This window comes from Notothenia rossii (assembly GCF_949606895.1).
Source record: "Notothenia rossii genome assembly, chromosome: 2".
Taxonomy (NCBI): domain Eukaryota; kingdom Metazoa; phylum Chordata; class Actinopteri; order Perciformes; family Nototheniidae; genus Notothenia; species Notothenia rossii.
Window position 1 is genome coordinate 2,024,040 of NC_136904.1, and position 14,781 is coordinate 2,038,820.

The 14,781-nt window shown below is 43.4% G+C and overlaps 2 protein-coding genes across 9 annotated transcripts in view; one reads left to right on the forward strand and one right to left on the reverse strand.

Moving 5' to 3' along the window:
- kifc3 (kinesin family member C3) overlaps positions 1 to 14,781 on the reverse strand; it is a 57,820-nt gene that overhangs the window by 30,182 nt on the left and 12,857 nt on the right. Inside the window, exons 1-2 of one of the 6 annotated variants that reach the window (XM_079661067.1) lie at positions 11,222 to 11,429; positions 10,883 to 11,076 (exon numbers count right to left, since the gene is read on the reverse strand). The exons of 1 other annotated variant lie outside the window; for it this stretch is intronic. In XM_079661067.1, the coding sequence (XP_079517193.1) occupies positions 10,883 to 11,074 (192 nt within the window). In that variant the 5' untranslated portion in view covers positions 11,075 to 11,076; positions 11,222 to 11,429. Of the gene's footprint in view, positions 1 to 193; positions 216 to 1,050; positions 1,070 to 1,198; positions 1,337 to 10,882; positions 11,827 to 14,781 lie in introns of those variants that run through there. 4 more of the 6 variants (XM_079661060.1, XM_079661063.1, XM_079661061.1 and 1 more) reach the window with 4 other exon arrangements.
- Positions 2,006 to 8,088, forward strand: LOC307025892 (uncharacterized protein). 3 transcript variants are annotated; one of them, XM_079660863.1, is made up of 5 exons: positions 2,006 to 3,263; positions 3,393 to 3,572; positions 3,651 to 3,886; positions 3,980 to 5,729; positions 5,835 to 8,088. In XM_079660863.1, the coding sequence occupies exons 1-5, from the start codon at positions 2,999 to 3,001 to the stop codon at positions 8,057 to 8,059; spliced, it is 4,656 nt and encodes a 1,551-aa protein (XP_079516989.1). In that variant the 5' UTR covers positions 2,006 to 2,998; the 3' UTR covers positions 8,060 to 8,088. The 3 variants fall into 3 exon arrangements, with proteins under 3 accessions (XP_079516989.1, XP_079516990.1, XP_079516988.1); XM_079660864.1 differs by having other exon boundaries at positions 3,678 to 3,886; XM_079660862.1 differs by having other exon boundaries at positions 3,393 to 3,886.

The following is a 14,781-nucleotide window of genomic DNA, read 5'->3' on the forward strand; positions in this document are numbered from 1 at the left end:
ACTCCGTAAGGTTGGAAATATCAGACATTTCTTAAAGAAGGTGATCTACGGACTTATCCGAATTCAGCAGAAAATCACCATCAATGACACATCGATCCAAACCATGTTTCAGGATGAGTCGTTTGCCCGACACGGTGAGGGAGAGCAACCCATTTCAAAAAGCGTCTCAAAGTCACAACGAAGTCAAAAGTACCTGAAGGCATCTCCACCTGATGCAGGATCCTCAGAGGCCTGACACATCGACCATCCATCCACAATGCAGACGTATTTCTATATAGCCGCCACACGTGTTTCCATCAACCGTGAAGCTTCATAAATACTGCTATAGAGCATTAGCATTGAATAAGTGCTACACACTCGGAGAAGCTGATACATGTATGGACATCAGACGGACTTTACACCAGCAGACCTTCAGAACAAAGTGTGTCAGTCGGGTTAGGGTTGAAAATGAACGTCTGAGGTTGAGGAAGATGAGGATGAAGGAATGTCATTTTCACCAAGAAGCCGATAGAAATCTATAGAAACACTGGAGGGTGTTACAGGAGAGACTCGGGGTGTTTCCAGGGAGTGAGAATGGAAAGAAAAACTAAGGGTGAAGAGGAAGAGTCATGAGCACGAAGATGGCAGCAAGAAAAAGAGACAGATTCGAGGTACGCCGAGAGACACCTGACCACGAGGTGCGAGCCGGCTACGTGACCGGGGTTCGTCAGAACATTTCCAGGAAGTGAAAAGGCTTCTGACGTGGACGATCTGCTGCTGTGCGCTACATGAGAGACACCCTGCAGAGCTCCAGAGGAGAAATACAGAATAACAGACGATGTTCTGCAATCCTGTCAAAAGAGGATATCAGGATAACGATCCATACATCAGTGCCCGGCCCGAGCATGAACGAGCCTTAAAGCTGCCGTCTGTCCGGCACCTGAACGCATCATCTGGTGCAAGATGACATAGACATTACAAAAAGCAAATGAAAAGCGTGATCAAAGTCAGCCCTGAGCCAGTGGGCCACATTCACCCCAGAGGAGCCCCGGAGCGAGGGGAGCAGATTACCATCCAACAGGAAGAACAAAATGAACGCCGGTGCTCCGAACACTCGGCAGGATTCAGGTCATCTTTCTGCATCAGGTTACACACTCAACATGTCTCCCTTCCTCCCCCCCGACCTCCATACCTCCCTCTTTGTGTCCCCCGTCCTTACCTCGCCGTCTGCATCATCGCTGCATCCTCCTGCTGCTTCACACACTCTGCAGGATCAGTGTCAACACACACACACACACAGCTTCCTCCCTCTCTGTTCCCCTAGCAACAGCACAGCAGCATCACACCTCCTCTAGCACCACCCCTTACAACATCCCCCCCCCCCGAAATCCTCCCTTCCTCCCCCCTTTCACCGCCGACGGATAAATATTTCAGCATCAACTGAAGCGTAAGAGCGGCTCCTCCCCCCCTGCAATATGCAACAGCAGGTGTGTGTGTGTGTGTGTGTGTGTGTGTGTGTGTGTGTGTGTGTGTGTGTGTGTGTGTGTGTGTGTGTGTGTGTGTGAGAGCATGCGATTAGGAGCATGGTGAAAACATGAATGCATTGCTCGAGAGCTGCGACCAAAGTTCTGATAATATTAAAAAGGAACAAACCTTGTAAAAAGCGTAAAAAGTGCCTAAAATAGCAAAAGAAAAGCCAAATAGCCGACTTCCTGTTGGGTTCAGAGTTCACCTCCAAGAGGCTTTTCTGTACGTCTGACCACGGTACACATGCATGCAGAGTTTCGTAAGTCTAAGTGGAAGTTACATTTTGAGGCTTTTGTTTGAAGGCGGTGAGGGGAGGGGCTTATGAGGCTAGTTTTTGAGTATCCTAAAGACCCCACACAAAGTTGTTCAAAGAGGAAAAACAAGAATCAGATTAATAAGAATAATTACTATTTATTTATTTTATTAGCTATTTTAATGATGGTCTCCAAACTTCTGCCTTTTCATTACAAATAATAATAAACCTGATTTTCACTTATAGTTAGGGAAAGTTAGGTATTTTTTTGGCCATATCGTGAAATAATTTATTACCAATAGCTTTTTTTACCATATGTCCCTATAGGTGTCTAGTAACATCTCCCAATTTATCCACAGCCAAATCCTCTGGGAATCGCCTTGAGAGCCAATCAAAGTTGGGGTGCCCAGAGGGCCTGGGTAAAAATAGTGAAAACATTTTTTCTACCAAAAGTGACTTTTGAGATGTCTAACTATGGTTTTTTAGGGGTGCTGAATCTATCCCAGCCATTAGTTTTGAGTCAAAATGACTCCTTAACCCTGAAATATTGATCTGTCAAATTTAACCTATGGATTTGGGGTGAAAAATGTATTCTACACATTGAATAATCCACTCTGAATTTAAAAGACACTACAGTAATGACATCTGCTAGGTACGTGCTCAGTATAATTACTTCTCTGCACGTGGAGAATATCAAGGTAGAGGTATTTTGCAGCTGCTTTTATTCAAAGCGTGCAGATTGAACCCAGGCCTCCCGTATACCAGTCGAAGACACTAACCACTGCTCCAACACGCCCACAACAAAGTTACTTTCTGACATGGTAAGTAAATAATTTTGCTTTCTAAAGTTTAGTTGGCTATACATTTATTTATAGGCCCATGCATCATTTTTATCTCTTAGTTACAGCCTAAAATGAATGTTGCTAGCTAGCATCCAGCTTAAGTTAGCTAACATTAGGCTAATATCAAATCTAGTACCTTAGCTAAATAAACCATTATAAATAGTCTCTGTGTCATTGATCAACATTAATTGTGTTGTAAATTGTGTCATTTTATAGTGGGCTGACTATATGATTCAAAGTGAGATTATTGTTCATAGTTACACATAATCTATTAATGTGGCTGTGTGGACCCATTCTGCATGATATGTTTGATAAGTCTTGCCTTTGCCTTGCCTTGCCTAGTAAACAAAAAGAAAAAGTAATTGTTCACCGAGCTGTCTTGTCTTTTTAGGACAGTATGGAAGTTGATACCACAAATTGTCATGGTTTGAGGTGCTTCATCTGTGGTGGTCCTGGGACTGAAATGCAAAAACTCTCAAAAGTCACTCACAAAGGTTATCAGCAGCTATTATCTTATTCTGAGATCGTAGATGATGCAATGCTGATCAACAGACTACATGAGGACTGGAATGATGGAGATGACCCCAAGCTGAAGTACCATTTGGATTGTAGAACCGAGTTGTACCATCGTTCGAGAAGTGTATCCATTGCGAAACGTTCAGGTTTTCTTTTTCATTATGTCAATGTTGTTGCCACTTTCTGTCAATCATTCCGTTCAACTCATCATTTCAATCCAATACATTTTGTGGCATGAATAAAAGCTCACGAAATTGTCTTTCATCCATCCAAAGGACAAGATGCTCAAGACCAACGATCAGACAGGATGAAAAGACGCAGCGTACTGTCTGGGCCAAGTACTTCAAGTGCTGGTAGCTCCACATTCCAAACCCCATCAGCACACCTGGTCTACCGTGATGTTTGTATCCTCTGCAATAAGAGCATCAATGTTGAAATGCTTGTAAAATACCCTAGTAAGTTGCCTGTCTTCTACATTCTCATGAATGAGTTTGAAAGGTCTTTCTTTTTTTTCAAATTAAAACTCTCTTTAGTAAATCATATATGTGGCTATAACCCAGACACAGCCCGGAAGTTGTATCGTGCACCTGACAATCGCTTCCAGGACAGACTGAAAAGGAATTTGTTGGAGACAGCTGTGAGACGAGGAGATGCCTGGGGAGTTGAAGTTGCTGGTCGCCTGTCTGGAATAATAGATTTGGTAGCTGAAGAGGCACTGTATCATCTTCGGTGCAGGTCCCAGTTCGAGAACCCAGTTACAAACTCTGGGGTAATATATTTTTTTCAAGACCAGAAGTCCCAGACTCTGTAGACAAGGTTCTGAAGCCAATCATTTCAATTAAAAGTTGTTTTTCCCCCACAGGTCGGACGGCCTACAGATGAGGAGAGGCAGTTGCTGTTTGAGAAACTGTGCAAATGGATGGATGAAGAAGTGGAGCATGGTGTAACAAGTCTCGCTGAGATCCACATGAAGATGGAAGAACTTGACCCCACGGAGGACAAAAGTCTCACATATGGACGGATGTATCTTAAAAAAAAGCTTCAGGAACATTATGAGGAGTCTCTCTGTTTCACATTAGATGAGGGAGGAAGATTCATTGTGTGGCTAAAAGACACTACAGAGGCAATCCTCCGAGACTACCATCAGCAGGTCATCAACCCCTCACAAACCATGGATGATTCTGCACTTAAAGACCTCATAATTTCCACTGCCATTCATCTGATCTGTGGAGACTTGGCAAGAGTTTCACTCGACACAAAGCAGTATCCCTCAGTAGACAGCATGACCAATACACAGAGCCAACTTGCTCTGATTCCTGACAGCCTCAAGCAGTTGCTGAAGGCAATTGTAAAAACTGACGAAAAGGTGGCAATGTGGGGACAGAACCTGCTGAAAGCATACCGCCCTCGATCAGGAGTTATGCCCTCCCAACTTGGACTTACAATTCAGCTTGACCACATGTTTGGATCAAAGTGGTTGATTGACCGTATTCATCACTTAGGATACTCTGAATCATATGTTGAGCTCCATCACTACAAGTATTGTTACTTGAACGTGAAAAATGGATGTGGTAGCATGGACCAGGATACCATAATCACAGATGAAGATGGCATAGATGTTGTGGAGCATGAGGAAGCAGAGGTCGATGCAGTCCTATCTGCAGAACAGCCAGAGGAGCAAGAGGAGAGTGGTTCTGGAATGCATGAAGAGAATCAGCAAACATTTGCCCTCTTTGTTCCTGCCGATAGCACTGTTCATCAATGTGTTGGTGATAATATAGATCTCAACATTGCCTCACTACAAGGAAACACAGCATTCCATGCAATGGGCATGATCAGAGTAACTTCTCCTGCTCCAGCAACAAGACAACATGAGCTTCACACAACCATACCAAGGAGGAACATGGCAGTTGAGGAAAAGGTAGCAACTCTCAAAGCAACAGAGGTGAAAATACTGTCCTTTGTACCAAAAAACAAAGCAGGATTGGCAGACATCCGTTTGGTTCCCATAGCTGATCTCCACCAAGACCCTCCGGTTTTGAAGTCAGGGGACATTGGTTGGATGGCAGGATGGGCTATCAAGAATTACAACGCCACATTTGAACATCCGAACTGGAATGGCTTCATGAAATCCATACATCAAACTGAATGCAGGAAAAAGTCCCTCATTGAGTTTCTTCCAATCATTGAGGGTGACCCAAACGAGTACAGAACCATCTACACTACTCTAATGGAGTGCCTACGCAGCGGTCAGTCTCCTGCTGTCATCACATTTGACATGCCAATATGGCTGAAAGCAACTCAGATAGTTCTCCAGTCTGACTTGCCCATCATCACTAGACTAGGAGGGTTTCATCTCCTGAAAAGCTTCCTGGGCTCTATTGGGGTTATTATGGCAGACTCAGGGCTGCAAGAGCTGATACAGCTAGTTTACCCAGGCAGCAACACTGCAGAACACATTCTCTCAGGCAGGGCTTATGCTAAGGCCATCCGGTTCCACCTTCTTGCATCAGCGGCAATTACCAAGTTTTTGCTGAAAGATGTTGCGTTCAGCGAGCAGGACTATGAAGACATGGAGAACTTCATCAGGACTGCAAAAGAAATGAAAAGAGGTAATTTGACCTTTCCCTAATCTGTGTCTCAAACTATCTCGGAGTATGCCGAATTATATTTTCTCATTATGTAGTAATACAATTAAAACTGTCTATCTCTAACAGGTTCCATGGACACACCAAGGATAGTCACTGTGTTCAAGGAGAGGATGGAGGAGAGGTTGAAGACTTTGTCTAAGGCTGGAAGAACACCTGCACTCTGGGTCTGGTACTATGGCAGAATCGATCTAATCAAGGTATTTATCAGGAGTGAGCGTGTCCCAGACCACACAGGTCACCTCAGCTGCATCATTGGAATGCTGAACACCTTTGCAGCAGCAGGGCACCATCAGTACGCAAAGGGAGCAAGGCTCTATGTACAACTAATGCAGCAGCGACAGGACTGTCCCATGTTCCAGGAAACTCTGTCCAAGTTTACTGTGTATGGCAACCATGTAGTCCGGTTCTCAGACCATGAGTGGTCAGGCACATGGACTGACATCACAATAGAAACCACACTCATGCGTGAGGCCAAATCCTCAGGTGGTTTAAGCAGAGGGCGGTTCCGGAACAAATCTGCTCACAAGTGTTGGGTTCAGACTCTCAACCACTTCTCATTCATTCACCAGGAGCTTGAAGGAGTAATGAACAAACGTAGGGTACCTATCCACACAGACATCACAAAAGCCCAGATGGAGAAAGACAATGACTCTGTTAATGCCATAGTTGGATGGTTGGAGGAAGTCAACCCCTTTGATTCCATACGGGACAGTAAGACCCTGGTATCTTTCTCGACGGGGTTCAGCAGCACTCCTGGGGACTCAGTCAATGCTGATCAGGCAGAGGAGGTTGGCAGAGCCATACAGGCCAAGATGGATGGGAAAACTGTTCTGGATGCAATGGAAACCAAGCACAAGGTCAAGTCATTGGCAAGCCTCAGATCTGCTCCTAAAATCAATGGAGAGAAGCTAATCACTGACTCACTCAAGCTCTTCAACCGCCTCATCATCATTAGTGAGCGTGAAGTCAAGACCAAAGAAGCTTTGCGCTTTGAGTTGACGCCAACACCAATGTCTCTATTTGACAAGAATCAGAAGTTGCGAAAGCCAGACAAGGCTGCCCTAGCAAAGTTCCTGAAGGCTTTTGTGGAGCCTGTTGAAAAACTAACCTGCACAAGCCTGGTGGTTGATGGCGGTTGGCTCCTGCACAGCGTCAAATGGGAGGCTAACCTCACGTGGAAGGACATCACTGAGAGCTACCTCCGGTTTGTGATGTCCATGGGTAGCCAGCACGTCCGGATCACTGTGGTCTTTGATGGATATGGTAGCTCCACCAAGGACCATGACCACCTGAGACGAACCAAGAATGCATGCTGTGACATTCAGATTCGTCCAGACTTAAAAAACATCATTCCGCGGGAAAGGTTTCTTGACAACAAGAACAACAAGGCTCAGCTCATTCTGCTCCTTGCTGAGACCTTCCAAAGAGCTAGGATCAGTGTTCAACTATGCTCTGATGATGCTGACACCTCCATCGTGTCTGCAGCACTAAATGAGGCAATAGAGTCTTCTGTTGAGGTGAGGGCTGAGGACACAGACGTCCTGGTTATGCTGGTCCATCATAGGGCAAACCACCTGGTCTTCCTCACGACAGCTAAAGATACATCTTATGATGTCAGAAAGATTCGAGAGGCACTCCCGGAGAGGTACCGTAAATACCTTATATTCCTACATAGCTTCTCTGGCTGTGATACTGTATCAGCAATTTCTGGGTTTAGCAAACCAACGTTGCTCAGCAAGCTCTGCCAGACTGACAAATCAGAGCGGGCCATGGATGTGTTCTGTGACATCAGAGCCAAGAAAAGTGACATCATCGAAGCTGGCTGCGAACTGTTCAAGAACATATTCCGTGGTAATCCATCTGGAGATTTGGAAGATTTAAGATTTGATATCTTCAGCAAGCGGGCGGCAGCTGGGAGCATCAAGCCTGAGAAACTGCCTCCAACTACAGGAGCTGCAGCACAGCACTCACTGCGGGCATATCTCCAGACCAGAGATTGTCTAATGCTACAAAGTCCATCTTTGGATTTCCTTGAGTATGGATGGAAACAAGGAAAACATGGTTATGAACCAGTCCCTACAACAGATCCCATGGCACCAGATTACCTTCTGAAGTTAGTCTGCTGCAACTGCGCAGGTGACTGTGGCACTCTCAGGTGCTGCTGTAAAAAGCAAGGAGTCAAATGTATTTCTGCTTGTGGGAACTGTCATGGTAACTCTTGCCAGAACATCAACCAGCCAGATGATAATAATAGTGAGGGAGATGCAGGGGAGTTTGATGAGGTTTGTTAAAATGTCAACTAATAACACTAGTTTTGATTTGCAATTGTTCAATAAAACCACTTTTTATGGATTGTTTATGGAGTTGGAGTCATTTTTACTCAAAACCAATGACTGGGACAGATTCAGCACCCCTAAAAACCCCTAGTTAGACATCTCAAAAGTCACTTTTGGTAGAAACATTTTTTTCGCTATTTTTACCCACGCCCTATGGGCACCCTAACTTTGATTGGCTCTCAAGGCAATTCCCAGAGGATTTGGCTGTGGATAAATCGGGAGGTGTTACTAGACACCTATAGGAACATATGGTAAAAAAAGCTATTGGTAATAAATTATTTCACGATATGGCTAAAAAAATACCTAACTTTCCCTAACTATTAATAGAGAGGCCCATCTACGGAAACATTATGCATTGAATTCGATGGAGAGAGAAAACGTATCTCTCGATCCCGTTTGAATTGTGCCACGAATTACACATATGATGTTTGTCAATCTTAAAAAATCATTTCCATGTCAAAAAGTCACAGTTTGTCGTAAAAATGTTGAAATATAAGACTATGAAAAATACGCAACTAGAAAGACTACAAATCCCAGAGTCCCAGTCCCGCATGCTGGCTCTTAGGAACCGACTAACTCCCCTTGTGTGTATGTACAGCTCTCAGCATGCCCAGACTTGGAGTGATTTTCACCTCTTTTAATACTTTCCGCCTCATTCTGAAAGAAAGAAGTGAAATGTGCCGACGTGACGGCCGTCTGGGTGTGTGGTGCGAGACGGGAGAACAAAAAGTGTTACTTCACAGTTTTACGACACATTTTGATTTGTTTGACTTGAAAAATTATCTTTTAAAAATTGAGAAACATCAATTTTTTTTCGTGGCATAATTCAAACGGGATCGAGAGATAATGTTTCTCTCTCCATCGACTTCAATACATACTTGTTCCCAGATAAGGTCCCATGGAGGTCCACCGGAAGGGGAGGGACTTCGCCTCTCTCGCTTTATTTTGGGTGATAACATTTCCAGTTTTCAGAAAATGAATTTAATAAAATTAGTTTAAAATAGTTTTATTTTTTGAATAATTATTGTCTGTTTTTGTGTTTTAACCCTAACCCACGTTTAATAACGCCAGTGTTTTCTTATTTGAAGTGTGTCGATCTAAATGGCAGCAAATAAAGAAAGCACGTAGTTAATCATAGTCTATTCCTCCCGCTGTAGAAGCTGCACTCAGCACGTCATGTAAACAATATATCTTCTGTATAATAAAGAAGGGTTTTCAGTTATTAGAAAACATCTAAAAAGTCATCATGATATTTGTAACAATGAGTTTTGAAATCCAGATCTTGTTGCACGGATAAAAGTGAAAGTCCTTCATGAGATGAAAGCAGACGTTTGAACACGGAGCGCTCGGATCAAGACCCTCAGACGATGAATGGGTCTTTATACAACACAGGATTCCAGACGTCATGTGACCACAGGCTTCACATTCCTCTGCTGGAAAGGGCAGATCTGAAGACGCTGACATTAACCAGCAGACATGGAGTCAGTGAACACATCATGATCACCAGCAGGGGGGATTTTAACTGCAATAAAAGATGAAGACCTGCAGCTAAATCTCTCTCTGCCCTCCATCAGACCCCCCACTGAGGGACGCTCACTTTGAAGTGCAACATCAGCAGAATCACACTCACTGTACATGTGTGTGTATGTGTGTGTGTGTGTGTGTGTGTGTGTGTTTGTTTGTTTGTTGGTTTGTTTGTTTGTTTGTTTGTTTGTTGGTTTGTTTGGATGCATCTTGCTTTACGCAGGACTGCATGTAGAGTCAGAGTGAACACGAGGGGCTGCAGATTGAGAGGAAAATGCACAAGTATCCTGCAGGTTTATGCATTGCTTTTTAAATATTAGAGAGGAAAGAGAAATAACATTCACTAACTCACAGCTAACTTCTGTGCTCACTGTCAGTTTGTGATGAGTAGAAAACAGACTGCACACAAGGTCTAGTATTAACACTTATAAAAACTTATAAAAATCATAATAAAAGCCCAACGACAAAGGTCCAGCATTCATTTTTCACAATAAAAGCCCGATGCCAAAGGTCCAGCATTCATTTTTCACAATAAAAGCCCGATGCCAAAGGTCCAGCACTAAAACCTTCACAGTAAAAGCCCTGCGATAAAGGTCCAGTATTCATTTTCACAGTAAAAGCCCGGAGACATATCACTTTGCTTTCTGCCTGACAGACCTTCAGAAAGACTGAATCTGACCACCAGATGGCGCCGTTTACAACAGTCCGATACTAACTGGATTATCTAACAAATAAATAATGATAGAGATATTGTCATAGACGCTCTGTGGCCAAAGGGTTTACTAAAGCTGTCAAATATACAGGGTGTAATGGGAACACTCAACTGAAGCACCTGAAATAATACATTTGAGTCAATATTGTTTCTTGTTAAACTTCCAAACTAATCACTGTGAAGAGTGGCGCCTGCAACGGTCTTACTATATTAAATAAACATATACTGAATATAGAATATATTTTGAATTGCGTGTGAATCGTGACAAAACGTTTAACTTGAGAAGTACTCAGTGGAGAAAAGTGAGTTTTACTTGCATACATGTTTGCATTGGATCGTATTCACCTGCATATAAACACCTCAGACTAACGGCTTGTGGGTGCACTTCAAAGTTACTCGAACACATGGAAAGTAGTCGGAGGAGAAAGTGACTTGCTGTCATGATTTCATTTCTTCATATCATTTGTTGGTAAAACACTCGAGTAAATAGAGAGGCCTTTTTAACGGTGTGTTCTGCCTGAACCTGATCTCCATCTGCTCACCTGCCCTGGCCTCCTGCTGCCGTCCCCTCCTCCTCTTCCTCCTCCTCCTCCTCCTCCTCCTCTCCTGCAGACCTTATGGCTCCTCTTCCCCAGAGACCCTGACGCCCCCCCACTCGTCTCCACCTCCCTGTGGCTCCAGCGCCGGAGGAGGTCGTGCAGGGTGAGGACGGCCAGGGTGCATAAAACAAACATCCCTACGATCAGCGTGAGAAACAGGGTCAATGCGAGGCTTCCTGAGGGAGGGGGCTCCGCTCCACCACGACCCCCCTCAGAGTTACATCCTCTCCGAGTCCAGCTGTGAGTCTAACCCTCTGTTCATGCAGCGCTCTCCCTGCTCACCTCTGCTCTGAATCCACAGAGCTGATAACCGCTGGACTTTGTCCTCGTCACGTCCTCTGAGTTTATCTGAAACCAGAGGCGGCAGCTTCAGTTTCAGCACGTAACTCGAGACTCTCTCTGCACGTCTGAAGTCACGTCTGAAGTCACGTCTGAAGTCACGTCTGCTGGACGCGTGTAAACACAAGTTTACAAAAGCTCTGATAACTTTTCAATAATACTCTGCACATTTTTACTGAGGAAAGAGAAAAAAGGAAAGAGACAGTTTTTTTCTCTCTTTCAAAGCAGAACAATATTTTAAAATGTTACGGTAGGTTGAGATTTCATTTGACAAAAGACAGATATGTATTTAATTGGTAGCCACGAGGAGAGGAGAGTAGTTGCAGAGCTGTGTTACGAGAAGAAAACAACCGAACTCCCAAAAGAATATTCATCTTAATAAAACCCGACCCCTCGAGTTAAATCACGAATATTAGAATCCAACGACAAAACGGGAAAAGTTTTTCTTCCATCGTTAGTCCTTCGTTTTATCCTCGTTAGTCCAACAATAGATCCACGTTAGTCCCTTTTGGTTGGTCACACATTGGTCCCTCGTTAGCCCCTCTTCAGTCCCTCGTCAGTCCCTCTTCATTCCCTCTCCAGTGTCTCTTCAGTCCCTCTTCAGTCCCTCTTCAGTCCCTCTTCAGCCCCTCTCCAGTGTCTCTTCAGTCCCTCTTCAGTCCCTCTTCAGTCCCTCTTCAGTCCCTCTTCAGTCCCTCTTCGGTCCCTCTCCGGTCCCTCTCCAGTCCCTCTTCAGTGTCTCGTTGGTGAAGCACGAACTGTCCTCTCTCTGTGTCGTTATGAGAGTCCAGCAGATTAAAACAGAGGCAGGTCAGGTCTTCACCTCCATCAGAGAGCGAGAGAGAGAGAGACAGACAGAGAGAGAGCGAGAGAGAGAGAGCGCGCGAGAGAGAGCGCGCGAGAGAGAGAGACAGAGAGAGAGCGAGAGAGAGCGCAAGAGAGAGAGAGAGAGAGAGAGAGACAGACAGAGAGAGAGGGAGAGAGAGAGAGCACAAGAGAGAGAGAGAGAGAGAGAGAGAGAGAGACAGAGAGAGAGTGAGAGAGAGAGAGCGCGAGAGAGAGAGACAGAGAGACCCCCCCCCTCCTGGGACCATCTGTTGTTCCAGGATAACACGCTCTCTGATTATGTAACATTGTGATACTCCATCATGTATTCATGGAAGAGTTCCATATCTGACGGCTTCAGCACGCTTAGCTTGTTGGAAGTTCATATTTACATTTGAGAATTTTGCAAAAATTACATTAAAATCACAGAAATCAATCTAAATGACAGAAATCAATCTAAATCACAGAAATCAATCTAAATGACAGAAATCAATCTAAATGACAGAAATCAATCTAAATCACAGAAATCAAATAGAGCTCTTGTATTACTTTAAGCTGCAGCGTCGTAGCATTAGCTTAGATTCTCACTTTTGTTGTTTGTATCAGATATGCTTCTACACTTCATGCATACATTTCTATATTTAGATTTATTTGATCAGACAGACCCTAAATATATATTCTTCATTTCTTTTTTGAGCAGTATGAAAAGGATATTTGAGAATGAATCACATCAAAGTATGTCAACAGTTTACAGGAGAGCTTGTTCAGGATTTAGTGTTTTACTGCGTCAACAATCTTCAACTTTCAGCGGCATCGAATACTAAACTTCTGCTTTTGAGATATTCTTACTTTATATTGACTGATACTTTTGAGATCAGACATTTTTGAATAAAGAGTATTGGAGACCATGCAACATGAAATAAAGTTTTTGTTCTCCCGGTCTGAGTTGATCAACGTCTTGTATATGTGACGGAACAAATGGGGGGGGGGACTCAGTGTGGGGTCGGACAGTCTGAATCAGGACCCATCGCTCGCTGTACATCCAATTCGCTGAAACAGAGCTCCAGGATTTCTGGAAACCGTCCGGCGGAAACAAAAGAAGTTTCCGGTCCACGGAGCTCTTTCAGAGTCCTAATGAGGGGGCGGGGTCACAGCGGGGGTCACATGGTGCAAAGCATCCAATGAGACGCCAAACATGTCAAACTCCCATTTACATTCAGGGTCCTTGTGAAAGGTCACAGAGTTTCTGAGGAGATTCAAAGGGTCTCCTAGAAGTGGAAAAGATATGTATCTCCTCAAAATATACAGATTCAACTTTCTAATTCTGTACGAAATGTGCTTTTGAGTAAACAAAGATGTGATCACTATGGATGGTAGTTTGCTATTTAAAGAAGCCGGGTTTGTGAAGGATGTCCAGCAATTACAACCTATAAGGTGGTACAATAAAAAGTACCAGGTGCTTCCACAACTTTCCCAAATGGAAACCAAAACTCAATGATTCAAGTTGTGCTGTGCAGAAACTAGTGTTTTTCTCCTGCATCTCGATTGGCTGCTGCCGGTTCAACCAAAGTCACAGATTCAGGAAATGTGGTTCACCTTAAATAACATACTACTTATCGTTAGGCTTGGTGGAAGGTATCAAGCATTTCTATACATTTAATATTATAAATGATTCTTCAGCATCCCATCGTCACTGAAATGTATTTGGGGCGCACAATACTTCTTCCAGATAATGCTACCTGTGAAAAATAAATCTGTGTAAAATCTGCAGGCTAGCTAGCTAACGTTAACTTTTAGCTAGCAAGCTAACGTTAGCTGTCAGCGTTACCCTGTGATGTGTTCAAGGTCTATCAAGTGAAATTGAATATTGTGTGCAGGTAGATTTATGAGCACAGCCAGTATAAACTCACCAACAAAGAGAATATGGGATCCCCAATATTTTCTTCCAGATAGTGCTACATGCAAAAAACATATTTGTTTAGGATAGTTAGCCACCGTTAGCGCTACACAATGCGTTCATGCTCTAGAACGTAAAAATGACTACTGGTTAAAAGGTTATTTACACAATTTTCGTGATGCTTTCAAAACGTAATCTTCTAAAAATGTAGTTTTTGGAGATGTACTTGAATAAATCCAGATGTTTCCAGAGCAAAACAAACTAGATATTAGAGGAATTATGATCCGTTTAACTTCATGCTACTGTCGAAGTACATAGGATTAATTTAGTTATTTCACTGGTTTTGGTGTCGACTATATTTCTGGTCTCCTGACATCCCTGATCTAAGCTATGAGACTGATACAGGATTTTAAAGGCTGATTGTTTTTAAGATCTAATAATATATAGATTTTCTAGTTGATTTCATTTGAAGTCGTTTTGAAAAAGGACAAATATGTTTTATTTTGACCTGAAGTGGATGTTTATAGGGTTAGGGTTATAGGTCCAGCCTGACTCAGCGTCTACAGCCGGTGCCTGATAAAGTTCCAGAGAAAGTAAACATGGTCTGAGGTTAATGTCCAACACACCGAGGTGTTATCAGATCAGACTGATTTTAATCTCATTTATTAAACCAGCCACATTTAAACGGTAGGTGTGTGTTAGATATGAGGCATCAGGTGTTGGATATTATAAAAAGATCAGAAGACTCCGGATTAGAGCGGATTAGAGGAAACATGTCCCT